This window comes from Bidens hawaiensis, unplaced genomic scaffold (assembly GCF_021521415.1).
Source record: "Bidens hawaiensis isolate Kalapana, Puna unplaced genomic scaffold, B.hawaiensis_p1.1 tig00011228_1, whole genome shotgun sequence".
Taxonomy (NCBI): domain Eukaryota; kingdom Viridiplantae; phylum Streptophyta; class Magnoliopsida; order Asterales; family Asteraceae; genus Bidens; species Bidens hawaiensis.
This window is the reverse complement of record NW_027491873.1, coordinates 233,155-251,470: the sequence shown is the minus strand read 5'-3', so window position 1 is coordinate 251,470 and position 18,316 is coordinate 233,155. Positions and strand designations below refer to the sequence as shown.

The following is an 18,316-nucleotide window of genomic DNA, read 5'->3' as shown; positions in this document are numbered from 1 at the left end:
CAGTTTTAATGAAATTTCTAGCTGGATTACTAACTATTCATTGTGGAAACAACAAACCAAACCAGCTGGGCTGGATGTGTTGGCCGGATCGTCGTTTTCAGTAGTTTGACGGTTTAACAATTGTGATTTGAACTGAAATTATTTTTTCTCAAAGTCATTAGTTTGTACTAAAACTATGAAAGTGTTGAAGAAGATTCATATAAAAAAATTACAAATAAGAAAGGTTTTATTGACTGTTTGGTTTACTTGATTGGTTCCAAATTTTAAACTTGACTGAACCGTTAAACACTTGAACTTCGAACCATGAAAAGTGAACCATTAGATCTCAAACCGACCGGTATGTTTCGATTTAAACAGTTCAGTCAGTTTCAACAATAGTTTGTGTACTTTCTGAACAACCATATCAATAGTTCAAGACCTGCTCCCGAGAGAAGAAACGTTTTTGATATTAGGCCACTTGCAACAAACCATTTTTTTATTATATTTTTATAAATTGGTTTAATAATTATTTTGCGAGCTTTATTTACGTGATGCTTTAAACCATTTAAGTGTTAGTTGTAGATGTTAACGTTTAACTAAATGTTCATATGAAATAAGTAACGTTATATGTTTGAATTATATACGAAAGAAACTCCATTCTTAAGCATACAATTTTGATTCTTTAGGTTTATCAAATCGACCGTAAATAGACAATGAGTTTGACATGTAACAAACTTATTTCATTAAATTAACTAATTTATTTAATAAACATTTAATAATAGCCAAATTTCTCGAATGTATCGCTAAAATCACTAAAAACCTTTTGCTTCTCAAAAGTCAGTTAATTTTCATTACGTGTTTCAGCTTTGTGCAAACATTTTTATCAATGATCAAAATTTCAAAAAATTAAGCGAAATATATTACAATTTAATGATTTAATTTGAACTAAATTCTATACCTATAAACTTCATCATTATATGTTTGTTTAGGTCCTTTGCTGTTAAGTATTTTCTATAGCTTATAAAGCTTTTTACATAACTGAAACACGTAATAAAAGTTGAGAGACTTCAAAAACACAAAACACTTTGGGTCATTTTAGTGAAAAGAAGTTAAATAATAACTAGGGTGTTAGTGATTTGTAAAATCTCTACGCGCTATTTATGAAAAAGTTATTGATAGTCTTGTGTGGCAGTGGCATGACGAAACATTATTCACTTTTTAGTTAAACCACTACATAGTCTTGTATTAGTATAAATATATAAAATAATCCTTTTAGTTTTGTTTGTATTTTAATAGACCCATACTTTATAAATTTACTTAACAATCATTATTATTATTATCATTTACAAACTATATTAATTTAAACCCGTTTAAATAATTGGTCCCGTTTTCGCAACATAGTTGTTTTAAGTATAGACAATCTAACATTTAATGTTCAAAATCTCTAAACACATTCTTTATTAGAATGTTAAAAAAATAGACATTATCTTATTACTCTTCAAAGTCATGTAACGATGTCAATTACGAGTTAAATTATCTAACACAAACACGACTCGTATATTTATTACTCATGTTATACCGCCGCAGCAACTAAACCCCGTGAACCAGTTGCTACACAAATGATTTGTTTTATAAAAAATAGTAGTTAATAGAAAACAAAGGGGTGATGTAATAATAATATTGTGTAGTGGGTGAGAGAGAAAAACAAGTGATACACGCCACACCCACCCTCCTTCCGTGGCCCTCCATTCACCCTCACTTGGCCTAACCCACGCACCCAACCTAACCTAACCTAACCTAACCTAACCCAACCCATCCTCTTTCTTACGCACAGATCTAACCATAACCAACCAACCACTCAATTTGATCACCATGGCTTCCCAACAAGACAACGATCACGATCACGATCACCTCACCACTCTTTACCCCGACGAAGAAGAAGACGACGACACCGAAGAAGACGAGGATCAAACCCTACCAAACCACCCCGTCGACCAAGACGACGTTGACGACGACACCTCCTCCGGCGCCGGCGAAGTCACCATCGCCGTCGCCGGAGTCCCAGTAACCACCACCACACCACCACCAATAACCTCTAATATTATTATTCCAGACCAGAAGAAAACCACACCGTTAGACGACTCTCGACGGTTATTCCAACGGCTATGGACCGACGAAGACGAAATTGAGCTCTTGCAAGGCTTTCTGGATTATAATAACCAGCGGTTGGCTATTAATCCGTTTCATCATCACCATCACCATGATACGACGGCGTTTTATGACCAGATCAAGGATAAATTGCAGCTCGAGTTTAATAGGAACCAGCTCGTTGAGAAGCTGAGAAGGTTGAAAAAGAAGTACCGTAATGTTTTAAGTAAGATTAGCTCGGGTAAGGAGTATGTGTTTAAAACCGCTCATGATCAGATCACCTTTGATTTATCCTCTAAGATTTGGACCAACGAAACGCCTGCGAGTGGACAGGCGTCCACTCCAGCTCGATTCGACGATGAAGACATTAATAACCCTAGCCCCAACCCGAACCTTAATGTTGGTTTCAATTTGAATGACCAAAACGGTCACGGTGTCGCTGTCGGTTATGTTAATAATTCGGAGAATAAAGTGTTGGGATCGCGTAAGCGATCGAGGTCGGGTGGAGTCAAAATTGAGGAAAAAGTCAACCCACAACACTTTTCTCCGCCTGCTGCATCGGTAATGCCGAATTCAGTCCCTGCCCCGGGCCAGATTCCTAATTTGGTTGAAGAAACTGTGAAGAGTTGTTTATTGCCATTGTTCAAGGAGTTGCTTGAAGGTTCGGTTAACGGGGCAGGCCGCGGTTTTAGGGGATTCGGGTTAGGAGGGATGGGTTTGGACCCGTTTTCTGGTCTTGGTGGGTTGATGAGTTTGCCTTTCGGGGATGTGACTGATGAAAAGTGGAGGAAGCAACGTGTATTGGAATTGGAGGTTTTTTCGAAGAGATTGGAATTGGTGCAGGAACAAATAAATTTGCAGTTGGAGGAGTTGAAGCCGACGAGGAGGTAATTAATTTGGTGTATGTAGTCGGTGAGTAAATTCTTGAAGTTCTGCGAGTTCTTGTTTATTGGTATTTAAGGTCATAAGTTAACGATCGGTTGATCAACAGTGCATACTGCAGTAGGGGATTTAGTCTGTTTAGGATTTTACTGTCTTTTACATTTGAGGCTTGTTGTTTGAATAATTATGACTATGCTTTTACCGTTATTGGCTAACTTCATAATCAGCTTTGTGCATATACTAGTCGTTTGACATATAAATGGATGCCTGGGTAGGATTATGAATAATGTTTAGGAAGATAATATCATAATATCATCAGTATTTCATCCTTCTTGAAGATACTGAATATGAGTTGACTTGTTATGTGGTTCATATAGTTTGTATATTATTTTTTTTTTGGTTTTTCATTCTATGTCCCATTATCACTACCAACTAACTTGGTCTTGGACTCAAAACGGCATCTGGCATGTCTGTGTTGGATTTGGTCTTATTTGCACTTTTTTAATGATGGTTCATGTTATTTGTATCATTTTCTTTGGTTTTTCATTCTATGTCTCATTATCACTGCCAACTCCCAAAATGCATCTGGCATGTATGTGTTGGATTTGGTCTTATTTGCACTTGTTCAATGATGGTTCATATTGTTTGTGTTATCTTTTTTGTTTTTTCTTTATATGTCCCATTAGTCCACTTACAAAATGCATATGACATGCCTGTGTTGGATTTGGTCTTATTTGCACTTTTTCAATGACGATTTTATTTAGGGGCGGCAATTGGTGACACGACACAAAGAAAAACAGGTTTTGAGTGACCTGTTTAAAAAACATGTTGGTTCCCTGTATACAAATGGGTTAACCAGTTTAAGTATTTACTTTTATAATTATATTTTTTATTCTGTTTTTCATGTTTTCCATTTTTCTGAAAGATTCATTTTCAAGATTTTTAATAATTTTCAAAAGAAAATATTCATATTACTCATTTACTCATCTAACTCTAAATTATGTCAGTTTTTTTCCTGTAAATGGGTTAAGCGTGTCGTGTTCAGGTCAACCCGAATTTATGTGTGTGGGTTAGGGTTGAAATCTTTGACACGAATGATAATATGGATCGGGTCGGGTTCAGGCACAGTTCAACCCGCCAACCGTTAACGCACCAACCCAACACGATTGACACTCCTAGTTTTGTTGCTATTTTGCTTGTATTCTTCAACAATTATGCTTATAAATCCTCCTGGTAGTCTGGTACCTAATGCCATGGATCCATAAGAGCTAGAGAAGGGCCTACTTTCTTGCCTTCAGCCGAGTCCAGGTGAGTGCTTTTGGATCATCGTCGTTTGGACCAGCCGGATCGGTTGAACCAGCAAACCGGACTGGTGGTTGGACTGCATTTTCAAAATATATATTTGTCCTTCCACAATCTTATTTACTGATTCATTTATTACTCTAGTTTTCATATTTAGTTTCAGCCTTCATGTTTTGTTAACATTTCAAATCCACACTAAAAGATAAATTACTTTTATATCATATTCTATTTGAATTAGTCATGTTTTTATAACTAGTCAGACCAGTAGATTGGTAAGATGTTGGATCGATGACCCATAACATTATAATAACAATGGTTGTCTCATCATGAGATGCTTGAACAATCTTACTTCTCCAATATTAAACAAACCACATCTTCAAACCTTGTGCACATTCGTTTATTGTTGCTTGGAGAATTTGTCACCCTTAAAATTATTCACTCTCGCTAGAGCCACGAAAATAAACATCAATGAATCTAGGAGAAGGTCAATATCGCTAAAAGCTTGGCCTCGATGAAATATTAGCCAGTTCCAATATCAAAAGCCTAGACTCCTGACCGCATCTAACCTTGTACCTTCCATTGATGATAACTCAATAAGCAATTTTTAAGATGGCAATGGATGAGGCTTGTTAATCTCCGTTTTTATATCTGTTTGTTAAACCTGTAGGGTATCCTATTACCAATTACCAGTTAGTTATTTGGTATATTCTTTTGTGGTAAAGGTTAGACTACAAAGGAAGACAAATATGACAAGTGTGTGAAAGATTTGTGGTCACAAAAGAAAAATATAAAAAAATTCAAAAAATAAATAAAATAAAAAATTCATAATTCAAGATATCCATAAAAAATGAGAAAAAAAAAAAACTAAAACGTTCCATTAGACCGAATCAAGTGTTCAACCAGACAACCAGTTGTCCTTCCCAACTCCAATATATGAACAAAAGAAATCGAAAACTGGAAAAGATATGAACAAGTCGACCTCATCAACTAATGATTTGAACTTGGAGCACCAAATATAGCTTATGGATTTTTATTTTAGCCCACAAAAGACTTGATTATCCTACGTTAGAGCGTATTGTTCTGTACAAAATCCCCAACCTCGTTTACTAAACATGCCTAAGTTTTTGGCTCCCAGAACCCAAACCCCTTGCCTCAAAGTAGAAACCGAGTATCGGCAACCGGCTAGCATACAAGGAAAGAGATCCAAGCAACAATGATAAGAGGGTTCAAGCAACAAAGGTCTTTTAAACTTTTGTTTTTTTTTTCACCAAAGTTTCACATGTTCACCTGTTGGCCCTTCAATTTTGATAACATAAGCTTTTGTCATAAAAGTTTTAGCCTTTCAACTTAGGCCACAAAATTTTAAACTTTTACTGTAAAACTTCTAGACTTTCAACTTTGGTCACGAAAACTTTACACTTTTACTATAAAACTTTTAGACTTTCAACTTTGGTCACGAAAATTTTAAAAACTATTAGATTTTCAACTTTTGTTACAAAATTTACCACAATGAACTGAACAGACACCGACTGAGTTCTCCTTTTGCCACTGCCTTCACACACGGTAGCTTTCGACCATTTAATGCATTTAACCCGTTTCGCCACGCATATAGAAATACTTGTTTTTTATATATAAATTTGTATCATGATTCAATGTATGTAATAAATATTTCATTGAAACATATGTGACATGTAAGGGTTATGCATAAAAATACAACAATCGTGTACTAAGTATTTATTTGTTCCGATTGAGAAAAATTAGCAGAGACGGTCGTCGTGATAAACATTAAACAAATCTCGCCTTTATAAGTCACAAACATAAACTTAACATCAAAGTCAAACAGAAGTATAAGCATGTTTCATGTTGCACGCAAAAAGTGTGAAACACATCAAATTAGTTACCCACGTGCAATGTATTGTTTTTGACTTAATGTCTTCGGATATACATATACTCACAATATATCCAACGAGTTTTTCTACCCGGCGCGGGCAGCTGGCAAAACCTCATCGTTGAAATTCGAGCGTTGGTAAAACTCGAGTGTTATGACGATGAGTTAACATGAATTCGGTCGGTGTTGCGTTTGTTATAATATAGACACTATTGGTAAAATTTGAGGGTTATAACCAAAAAATTAATTAGTCAAATTAACATATAAAAACATTAACATATAAATAAAAAAATAAAATAACTAAGACATGTTTATTTGTTTGGCAAACCTGGGCGGTGGTAAACTCAAGCGTTGTCAGTCTTAAGCATTGAGGCGGTAACCTGACACAAATTCGATCGGTTTTGATTACGTACCTTATGGTACCGGAACTAAAATACGACAAAATATAAAACTTGAGGTGAACCAACGACCAATTGGGGGGGGGGGGTCGATCGGTAGCGCTGTCGGTCATGGGCTTTATATAAGGCGGCGAGTCTGCTCGAACTCGGTTGGTTTCTTTCAAATTTGTTTTGGTACCATAACTAAAACAAAAAAAAATAACGTTTCGTCGGTTTCGATTACGTTTATTTTGGAACTGAACTAAAAAAATCACCGACTAATACGGTGCCGCCAAGTGGCCTAGTAGGCCATTTGCGGCACCAAACTCTTTAATTATATATAGTAATGTTTAACATATAACTAGGGATGAACATTTTTTTCCTGAATACCGGTACATGTTTATTGGGTACGGGTATTGTGACATTCGTGACAAAACGAGGTATACTATATTCACTACGTAACAAGTAAACGATAAATCGGTTAACTCGTAGTGCTTAAACGAGTAACCGACCGAAACTAATTATGACCCGTATATATACTGAGGGGTCATATACGAGTTGTAGATATATTGTAGAGGTTAACTGTAACACCCCGACCAAAGGCGGATTATACATCGGGGCGCCACATATTGTTTCATTACTCGTGACACTATTGGGTGTCAATATTTAATAAATACATTCATTCGCGCACGCGCAGGGTAAACACAAGATAACATAAAACATCATAAATCAATATATTATAAATCATAATATTCGAACAGCAAAAACTTGTCTTGATACATTTTAATCTAGGTCCAAAATAAAGAAAACTTCCTATGTGTCCACAAGCTCCAAAACAGCTACTGCAAACCTGAACATGTGTTAAAATAAACGTCAAACACTTGCGTGTTGGTGAGAAATCAAGTTTAATACAATACATAGATAACAATAAATCTGCGCGCAACACGTGTATGTCTGGTGTTTAACAAGGGTGCAATCAGATTGTGATCAAGCCTAGATAGATCATAGCTCATAGTTCATAGTTCAATCCGTGCTCCCAATTGAGCACAAAAACGAGAAAACATCTGTGCAAGTGTAAACAAAGAAAACCGTAAACGATAGGTCTCCCGTGTTCATCTAATGGATCCATGAAAACTTCGGAATAGGCCGAACAAAGCGGTTAATGATACACACATACAAATAAACAGCCAAGTAAACGTCCTCAACACATGGGATACTGCGCGACTAAAGTTCATAAACAAGTTTAAGACTCAAGTTTGTACGAACACATGAACATCCCAAAACATTAAAAATAAAAAGGGATTAGGTACGAGATTACTCACTTGATAAACGATGCGGTGTAAGATAAAGCAAGAACCAACTTTAAACAAGCACAAGTTAACCTATAAACAAGATTATTGTTTTAATGATTTGTTTTAAGTCTTGATTATAAGTTAGCATAATTAATAAGTAAATTATTATATATAATATATTACCGGAAAAGCAGGGTAGAACAGGGAGGAAGACGGAGGCAGAGAGGAAGACGGCAGAGAGAGCAAGGAGCAAGAGAACATGAGAGATTAAGTGTTTTGTGTGTGTAGTGTTATGAAAATATTATTATTATTTATAGGAAAACCCTAGGAGACATAATCCCTAGAAAAGGGGAAAGGATTTTTAACAGGATCAGCAAAAGATATCAAAAAGCATAAGAATCCAAAAGCAAAAGATATCAAAAGATATGGCAGCTGCAGGGAGCAAGATAAAGCTGTCAGGGAACAGTAAAAAGGCATGGGCGGATCAGATAAAGGTACAGGTCAAGCATGGCAAAAGCAGATCTCAAAAGATTATGTCAGTCACTTTATCTGCCAACCAATGGGGTTGGTGCGCATGCTGCGCCGAAAGTAACTTTTCAGACATAAAGCAGATTAGGTCAACAGCTCAAAAGATAAGACAACTCAAAAGCAACGGCTAGATTAAACAGAAGAAACTCAAAGGGGTTTAGCGCGAGAAGGCTAAGGCGCGAAGGCAAAAGTGCGCGAGCGCGAAGGCAGACAGAACTAACCTTAACGCGTCGCGGAAAGAACTACATTTCTAAGCGCGCCGCGGGAAGAATCACATTTCTTAGCGCGCCGCGGGAGGAACTAAAATTCCTAGCGCGCCGCGGGAAGAACTATAATTCTTCGCGCGTCGAGGGATGAACTACGATCCTTAGCGCGCTGCGAGAAGAACTACAAATCCTTAGCGCGTCGCGGGAAGAACTACCGTCCTTCGCGCGCTGCGAGAAGAATTACAATTCTTAGCGCGCTGCGAGAAGAGTTCGTCTCGCGTATCGCTGAAACAGGTGGTCTTCACGCAGGATTCCTTGTAAGGGAGTCTGGCGCGTGGAGCTGCGCAGACAACCTTAGGCGGGAAGGAACAAAGGACAAGCAAAGAGTTAGAAGAAAAAGAGGGAAACAAGGCGTAAGGGCGGGACGGCGACAAGAGGGAAAAGAAGGCGGAAAGAGAGAAGAAGAGGGACGGGACGGCGGAAAGAAAGAGAGAGAAAGAGGCGGGAAGGAAAAGTATATTATTATTAAAAGTAAAATATAAGTATAAATAAATACTAAATCACAAAAGAAAGAGATCGGGTCAGAGAAACGGGTACCTGGGTCGGGTCGGATCGGGGCAGATGTCACAGTCTCCCCTACTTTAAGAAATTTCGTCCCGAAATTTATCTCGAAGTAGGTTGCGCAGAGAACAGGTGCGGGTACTTGATCTTCATTTGATCTTCCCTTTCCCATGTAAACTCGGCTCCGCGCTTGGACTCCCAGCGAACTTTCACGATAGGGATACGACTGCGCTTGGTTTGCTTAACCTCGCGATCCATAATCTCAACAGGCTTCTCAACGAAATGCATAGTTTCATCAACTTGAACTTCATCAAGTGGAATGTGAAGGTTCTCGTCAGCTAAACATTTCTTGAGATTGGATACATGGAACGTTGGATGCACATTACTGAGCGCGGGCGGCAGGTCAAGTCTGTAGGCAACTTTTCCCACACGCGCGAGAATCTTGAATGGACCAACATAACGAGGAGCAAGCTTACCTTTCTTCCCAAAGCGAACAACACCCTTCCAAGGCGACACTTTGAGGAGAACAAGATCACCAACTTGAAATTCGAGAGGCTTTCGTCTGCGATCTGCGTAACTCTTCTGTCGGCTTCTGGCAGTCAGCAGATGATCACGGATCTTGGCGATTTTATCGGTTGTCTCTTGAACAAGTTCGGGTCCTGTGATTTGAGCTTCTCCCACTTCGCTCCAACAAATCGGGGAGCGGCACTTACGACCGTAAAGTGCTTCAAATGGGGCCATACCGATACTGGAATGATAGCTGTTATTATAAGAGAACTCGATCAAAGGCAGGTGCGAATCCCAATTACCTCCAAAATCAAGAACACAAGATCGGAGCATATCCTCAAGAGTTTGAATAGTTCGCTCAGACTGACCGTCAGTCTGAGGATGATATGCCGTACTCATGTCCAAGCGAGTTCCTAGCGCAGATTGGAGAGATTTCCAAAAGCGAGATATAAAACGGCCATCGCGATCGGATATGATGCTCAAAGGAGTACCATGGCGGCAGACAATTTCCTTGACATAAAGCTGCGCGAGTTGCTCATCACGGTAGTTTTCACGAATGGGCAGAAAGTGAGCAGACTTAGTCAAACGATCCACTATTACCCAAATGCTATCATGTTTGCTTGCTGTCAAAGGTAACTTGGTAATAAAGTCCATCGCTACACATTCCCATTTCCACGTAGGAATTTCTGGTTGTTCGAGCAAACCAGATGGGCGTTGGTGTTCAGCTTTTACCTTAGAACAAGTCAGGCATCTAGCTACGAACACAGCAATATCCTTCTTCATACCGGGCCACCAATAAGTTATGCGCAAATCCTTGTACATCTTATCAGCGCCGGGATGAATAGAATATCGAGATTTGTGCGCTTCACTCAGGATATCAGCGCGAAGATTCTCATCAAAGGGAATCCAGATGCGATTAAGATAACAGAGAATTCCACTCAGATTGGGCACAAAATGCGCTTCCGCGCCACACGCTAACTCGGCGCGAAGGTTACCATTACTGATGGATGCGCGCTGCGCGTCACGAATACGCGATTCAAGGTTGCTTTGAATCGGCGCGAAGTGAAGCTGGGTGCGCGGCAAGATACAGTTAAGTTGGCAGGGTTTTCGGCTGAGCGCATCGGCTACCACATTAGCCTTACCAGGATGATACCGGATCTCACAATCGTAATCGCTGATGAGTTCGTTCCATCGGCGTTGCCTCATGTTGAGTTCCTTCTGATCAAAGATATGCTGAAGGCTTTTATGGTCAGTGTAAAGGATACACTTAGTACCATAAAGGTAGTGTCTCCAGATCTTCAAGGCAAATACGACTGCACCAAGCTCGAGATCGTGAGTAGTATAATTCTTTTCGTGAACCTTAAGTTGCCTTGATGCGTAAGCGATAACCTTGCCTCGTTGCATAAGAACACAACCGAGACCTTGGTTGGAGGCATCGCAGTACACGACAAAATCATCATTACCCTCAGGTAGCGCAAGAACAGGAGCTTCACACAACAGACGCTTGAGCGTTAGAAAGGCTTCTTCTTGCTTCGAGCCCCAAATATACGGTTTACCTTTGTGCGTTAGAGCTGTTAAAGGCAATGCGATCTTTGAGAAGTTCGAAATGAAACGCCGGTAGTAACCAGCTAAGCCCAGAAAGGAACGGATTTCGGTAGGAGAAGATGGCGTAAACCAGTTCTTGATTGCTTCAATTTTGGATGGGTCGACATGAATACCCATCTTGTTCACAACATGGCCAAGAAACTGTACTTCATCAGACCAGAATTCACACTTGGAAAGCTTAGCATAGAGCTGCTCGGTTCGAAGCTTTTGCAACACCAACCGGAGATGTTGCTCATGCTCGGCCTTGGTCTTAGAATACACCAGAACATCATCGATAAACACGATCACGAATTTATCCAAGAAAGGCCTACACACCCGATTCATTAGATCCATGAAAACGGCGGGTGCGTTGGTTAAACCGAAGGACATGACCAAGAATTCAAAATGGCCATAACGAGTTCGAAAAGCAGTCTTCGGAACATCTTCATCGCGGATGCGCAACTGGTGATAACCAGAGCGGAGATCAATCTTGGAGAAACAAGAGGCACCTTGGAGTTGATCAAAGAGGTCGTCAATACGCGGTAAGGGATACCGGTTTTTAATGGTGAGTTTGTTCAACTCGCGGTAATCAATACACATGCGAAACGATCCATCTTTCTTTTTAACGAACAACACCGGAGCACCCAGGGCGAAGAGCTAGGGCGAATGAATCCTTTAGCAGTCAACTCTTGAAGTTGGCTGGCCAATTCTTGCATCTCAGCGGGTGCAAGACGGTAAGGAGATTTAGCTACGGGGGAAGCACCAGGGACAAGATCAATACGGAACTCGACTTCACGAGCGGGAGGGATACCAGGAAGATCATCAGGAAAAACTTCAGGAAAATCACGCACAACAGGGATATCGCGAAGCTTCTTCTCTTCAGCAGGTTTGACCACATGGGCTAAGAATGCAACACACTTCTTCCGCATAAGCTTTTGGGCTTCGGCGCAAGACATAAGCTTAAGACCGCGGGAGGGTTTTTCGCTGTAGATGTGAAGATCACCATTTTCTCGAGGTATGCGAATCAACTTCTTGGCGCAAATAACTTCGGCGCGATTATGCGTAAGCCAGTCCATACCAATGATAACATCAAAGCTTCCAAGAGGCATGGGGATGAGGTCAATCAGGAAATCGTTTTCGTTAAGGTTAAGCGTGCAATCTTTAATCACCGAGTTAATTAAAACAGTTTCACCGTTAGCCAATTCAACTGAAAAATCTTCTTTTAAGTCGCTGCGCGGTCGCGCAAGCTTCTGCTCGAAGGCGCGAGAGATAAAACTTCGATCGGCGCCAGTATCAAAAAGTACAGAAGCATAAAATCCGTTAAGCAAAAATGTACCATTAACTACGTCATTATTCGCTTGCGCTTGGTGCGCGGTTATATTAAAAGCTCGTCCACGTGTCACTTGGTTCGAAATCTGGTTCACCGGATTTGCTTGCGTAATCTGAACTTGTAGTCTTGGGCACGCGTTCCGGAAATGACTGGGATCACCGCAGTTATAGCACGATCTGGGTCGTGGATTTTGGTAGGTTGGTTGCGGATTCTGCGGGTAGACTGGTGGTGTTGGCGCAATTGGATTGGCGGGAGGGACTCTACAGTATTCGGCAGAGTGACCAACGCGGCCACATCGGTTACATTGTCGACACGGGGTTTGGGTTGTGTGGTGAAGTCTACAGGTTGGGCAAAAGGGTTGATTTCCTGTGTAAGGTTTCTTAGGTGGCGGGGCAGGGAGTGCGGGATTGGTTAAGGCATAGTTGTGGACTACAGGAGGTGTTGGGTAGGCTGACAGAGGGTTAGGCGCGTAAACTGGGGGTTGGTAAATGGGTTGCTGGACAATGGGCGGGTTGGTAAGCGCATAGGCTTTGCGCCTGCGCTTGAGGTTGTTACGGTTTGATGGTTCTGATTTGGTCTCTGCTGGTTCAGGAACAGTCTTGGTGAGTTTGGTCTTCTCAGTTCCCCGCAGGAACAGGGTTCCTGCTCTGACATGGTTGTCGCTGAGCACAGCGGCCAACTCGATGGCGTCAGAGAGGGTTGCTGTAACACCCCGACCAAAGGCGGATTATACATCGGGGCGCCACATATTGCTTCATTACTCGCGACACTATTGGTGTCAATATTTATTAATACACATTTTATCGCGCACGCGCAGCGGGGAAAATAAAGAACATAAATCAAACATAAATCAATATATTATAAATTATAACATTCAAACAACATTAACTTGTCTTGATACATTTTAATTCTAGGTCCAAAAGTAAAAGCGTCCTACGTGTCCACAAGCTCCAAAACAGCTACTGCAAACCTGAACATGTGTTAAAATAAACGTCAAACACTTGCGTGTTGGTGAGAAATCAAGTTTAATAGATAATCATAGATAATCATAGTAAATCTGCGCGCAACACGTGTATGTCTAGAGTTTAACAAGGGTGTAATCAGATTGTGATCAAGCCTAAGATAGTTCATAGATCATAGTTCAATCCATGCTCCCAATTGAGCATAAAAACGAGAAAACATCTGTGCAAGTGTAAACAAAGAAAACCGTAAACGATAGGTCTCCCGTGTTCAACTAATGGTACCAACGGAACTGCGGAATAGGCCGAACAAAGCGGTTAATGATACACACATACAAATAAACAGCCAAGTAAACGTCCTCAACACATGGGATACTGCGCGACTAAAGTTCATAAACAAGTTTAAGACTCAAGTTTTGTATGAACACATGAACATCCCAAAGCATTTAAAATAAAAAGGGATTAGATACGAGATAACTCACTTGATAAACGATGCGGTGTAAGATATGCAAGAATCAACTCTTAAACAAGCAAGGTTAACCTATAATTAAAGATTATTGTTTTAATGATTTGTTTCAAGTCTTGATTATAAGTTAGCATAATTAATAAGTAAATTATAATATATATTACCGGAAAAGCAGGAAGAACAAGGAGGAAGACGGAGGCAGAGAGGAAGACGGCAGAGAGAGCAAGGAGCAAGAGAACAGGAGAGATTAAGTGTTTTGTGTGTGATGTGTTAGGAAAAATAATGTTATTATTTATAGAGAAACCCTAGGGAACACAATCCCTAGAAAAAGGGGAAAAGATCTCAAAAAGTAAAAGATTCCAAAAGCAAAAGATATCAAAAGATATGGCAGCTGCAGGGGGCAAGATAAAGCTGACAGGGAACAGTAACAGGCATGGGCGGTTCAGATAAAGGTACTGGTCAAGCATGGCAAAAGCAGATCTCAAAAGATAATGTCAGTCACTTTTTCTACCAACCAATGGGGGTTGGTACGCATGCTGCGCCGAAAGTAACTATTCAGACATAAAGCAGATTAGGTCAACAGCTCAAAAGATAAGACAACACAAAAGCAAACGGCTAGATTTAAACAGAAGATACAAGGGTTAAGCGCGGGAAGGCTGAGTGCGCGAGCGCGAAGGCTGGCACAACAATCCTTAGCGCACTGCGGGAAGAATCACAAATCCTTAGCGTGCTGCGTGAAGAACAAGAATTCTAAGCGCATCGCGGGAAGAACATACATTCTTAGCGCATTGCGGGAAGAACATGCATTCTTAGCGCGCTGCGAGAAGAGTTCTCTTCACGCATCGCAGGAACAAGATGTCTTCACGCAGGCTTCCATGTAAGGAGTCTGGCGCGTGGAGCTGCAGACATCCTTAGGCGGGAAGAACCAAAGGACAAGCAAAGAGGAGGGAAACAAGGCGTAAGGGTGGGACGGCGACAAGAGGGAAAAGGTGGAAAGAGAGAAGGAAGAGGGACGGGGACGGCGGAAAGAAAGAGAGAGAAAGAGGCGGGAAGGAAAATATATATTATTATTAAAAGTAAAATATAAGTATAAATATTAAATAATAAAAGAGAGAGATCGGGTCAGAGAAACGGGTACCTGGGTCGGGTCGGATCGGGGCAGATGTCACAGTCTCCCCTACTTTAAGAAATTTCGTCCCGAAATTTATCTCGAAGTAGGTTGCGCAGAGAACAGGTGCGGGTACTTGATCTTCATTTGATCTTCCCTTTCCCATGTAAACTCGGCTCCGCGCTTGGACTCCCAACGAACTTTCACGATAGGGATACGACTGCGCTTGGTTTGCTTAACCTCGCGATCCATAATCTCAACAGGCTTCTCAATGAAATGCATGGATTCATCAACTTGAACTTCATCAAGTGGAATGTGAAGGTTCTCGTCAGCTAAACACTTCTTGAGATTGGAAACATGGAACGTTGGATGCACATTACTGAGCGCGAGCGGCAGGTCAAGTCTGTAGGCAACTTTTCCCACACGCGCGAGAATCTTGAATGGACCAACATAACGAGGAGCAAGCTTACCCTTCTTCCCAAAGCGGACAACACCTTTCCAAGGCGACACTTTGAGGAGGACAAGATCACCAACTTGAAATTCGAGAGGCTTTCGCCTACGATCTGCGTAACTCTTCTGTCGGCTTCTGGCAGTCAGCAAATGATCACGGATCTTGGCGATTTTATCGGTTGTCTCTTGAACAAGTTCGGGTCCTGTGATTTGAGTTTCACCCACTTCGCTCCAACAAATCGGGGAGCGGCATTTACGACCGTAAAGTGCTTCAAATGGGGCCATACCGATACTGGAATGATAGCTGTTGTTATAAGAAAACTCGATCAAAGGCAGGTGTGAATCCCAATTGCCTCCAAAATCAAGAACACAAGATCGGAGCATATCCTCAAGAGTTTGAATAGTTCGCTCAGACTGACCGTCAGTCTGAGGATGATATGCCGTACTCATGTCCAAGCGAGTTCCTAGCGCAGATTGGAGAGATTTCCAAAAGCGAGATATAAAACGGCCATCTCGATCGGATATGATGCTCAAAGGAGTACCATGGCGGCAGACGATTTCCTTGACATAAAGCTGCGCGAGATGCTCAACACGGTAGTTTTCACGAATGGGCAGAAAGTGAGCAGATTTAGTCAATCGATCCACTATTACCCAAATGCTATCATGTTTGCTTGCTGTCAAAGGTAACTTGGTAATAAAGTCCATCGCTATACCTTCCCATTTCCACATAGGAATTTCTGGTTGTTCGAGCAAACCAGATGGGCGTTGGTGTTCAGCTTTAACTTTAGAACAAGTCAGGCACTTAGCTACGAACACAGCAATATCCTTTTTCATGCCAGGCCACCAATAAGTAATGCGCAAATCCTTGTACATCTTATCAGCGCCAGGGTGAATAGAATATCGAGATTTGTGCGCTTCACTCAGGATATCAGCGCGAAGATTCTCATCACAAGGGATCCAGATGCGATTGAGATAGCAGGGAATTCCACTCAGATTAGGGACAAAGAGTGCTTCCGCGCCACACGCTAACTCGGCGCGAAGGTTACCATTACTGATGGATGCGCGCTGCGCGTCACGAATACGCGATTCAAGGTTGCTTTGAATCGGCGCGAAGTGAAGCTGGGTGCGCGGCAAGATACAGTTAAGTTGGCAGGGTTTTCGGCTGAGCGCATCGGCTACCACATTAGCCTTACCAGGATGATACCGGATCTCACAATCGTAATCGCTGATGAGTTCGTTCCATCGGCGTTGCCTCATGTTAAGTTCCTTTTGATCAAAGATATGCTGAAGGCTTTTATGGTCAGTGTAGAGGATACACTTAGTACCATAAAGGTAGTGTCTCCAGATCTTCAAGGCAAAAACAACTGCACCAAGCTCGAGGTCGTGAGTTGTATAATTCTTTTCATGAACCTTGAGTTGCCTTGATGCGTAAGCGATAACCTTGCCTCGTTGCATAAGAACACAACCGAGACCTTGGTTGGATGCATCGCAATACACGACAAAATCATCATTACCCTCAGGTAGCGCAAGAACAGGAGCTTCACACAACAAACGCTTGAGCGTTAGAAAGGCTTCTTCTTGCTTCGAGCCCCAAATATACGGTTTACCTTTGTGCGTCAGAGCTGTTAAAGGCAAAGCGATCTTTGAGAAGTTCGAAATGAAACGCCGGTAATAACCAGCTAAGCCCAGAAAGGAACGGATCTCAGAAGGAGAGGATGGCGTAATCCAGTTCTTGATTGCTTCAATCTTGGATGGGTCGACATGAATACCCATCTTGTCTACAACATGACCAAGAAACTGTACTTCATCAGACCAAAATTCACACTTGGAAAGTTTAGCATAGAGTTGCTCGGCTCTAAGCTTTTGCAATACCAATCGGAGATGTTGCTCATGCTCGGCCTTGGTCTTAGAATACACCAGAACATCATCGATAAACACGATCACGAATTTATCCAAGAAAGGCCTACACACCCGATTCATAAGATCCATGAAAACGGCGGGTGCGTTGGTTAAACCGAAGGACATGACCAAGAATTCAAAATGGCCATAACGAGTTCGAAAAGCAGTCTTCGGAACATCTTCATCGCGGATGCGCAACTGGTGATAGCCAGAGCGGAGATCAATCTTCGAGAAACAAGAGGCACCTTGGAGTTGATCAAAGAGGTCGTCAATACGCGGTAAGGGATACCGGTTTTTAATGGTGAGTTTGTTCAACTCGCGGTAATCAATACACATGCGAAACGATCCATCTTTCTTTTTAACGAACAACACCGGAGCACCCCAGGGCGAAGAGCTAGGGCGGATGAATTCTTTAGCAGTCAACTCTTGAAGTTGGCTGGCCAATTCTTGCATCTCAGCGGGTGCAAGACGGTAAGGAGATTTAGCAACGGGGGAAGCACCAGGGACAAGATCAACACGAAACTCGACTTCACGAGCGGGAGGGATACCAGGAAGATCATCAGGAAAAACTTCAGGAAAATCACGCACAACAGGGATATCGCGAAGCTTCTTTCCTTCATCGGGTTTAACCACATGGGCTAGAAATGCAATACACTTCTTCCGCATGAGTCTTTGGGCTTCGGCGCAAGACATAAGTTTAAGACCACTGGAGGGTTTTTCGCCGTAAATATGAAGATCACCATTTTCTCGAGGTATGCGAATCAACTTCTTGGCGCAAATAACTTCGGCGCGATTCTTCGAGAGCCAGTCCATACCAATAATAACATCAAAGCTCCCAAGAGGCATGGGG

The 18,316-nt window shown here is 41.5% G+C and overlaps 1 protein-coding gene across 1 annotated transcript; it reads left to right on the top strand.

The window, feature by feature from the left end:
- Positions 1–1,692: 1,692 nt before the first annotated feature.
- LOC143537551 (putative transcription factor At5g28040) lies at positions 1,693–3,212 on the top strand. Its single transcript, XM_077031301.1, has one exon. The coding sequence runs from the start codon at positions 1,852–1,854 to the stop codon at positions 3,016–3,018; it is 1,167 nt and encodes a 388-aa protein (XP_076887416.1). The 5' UTR covers positions 1,693–1,851; the 3' UTR covers positions 3,019–3,212.
- Positions 3,213–18,316: the final 15,104 nt, after the last annotated feature.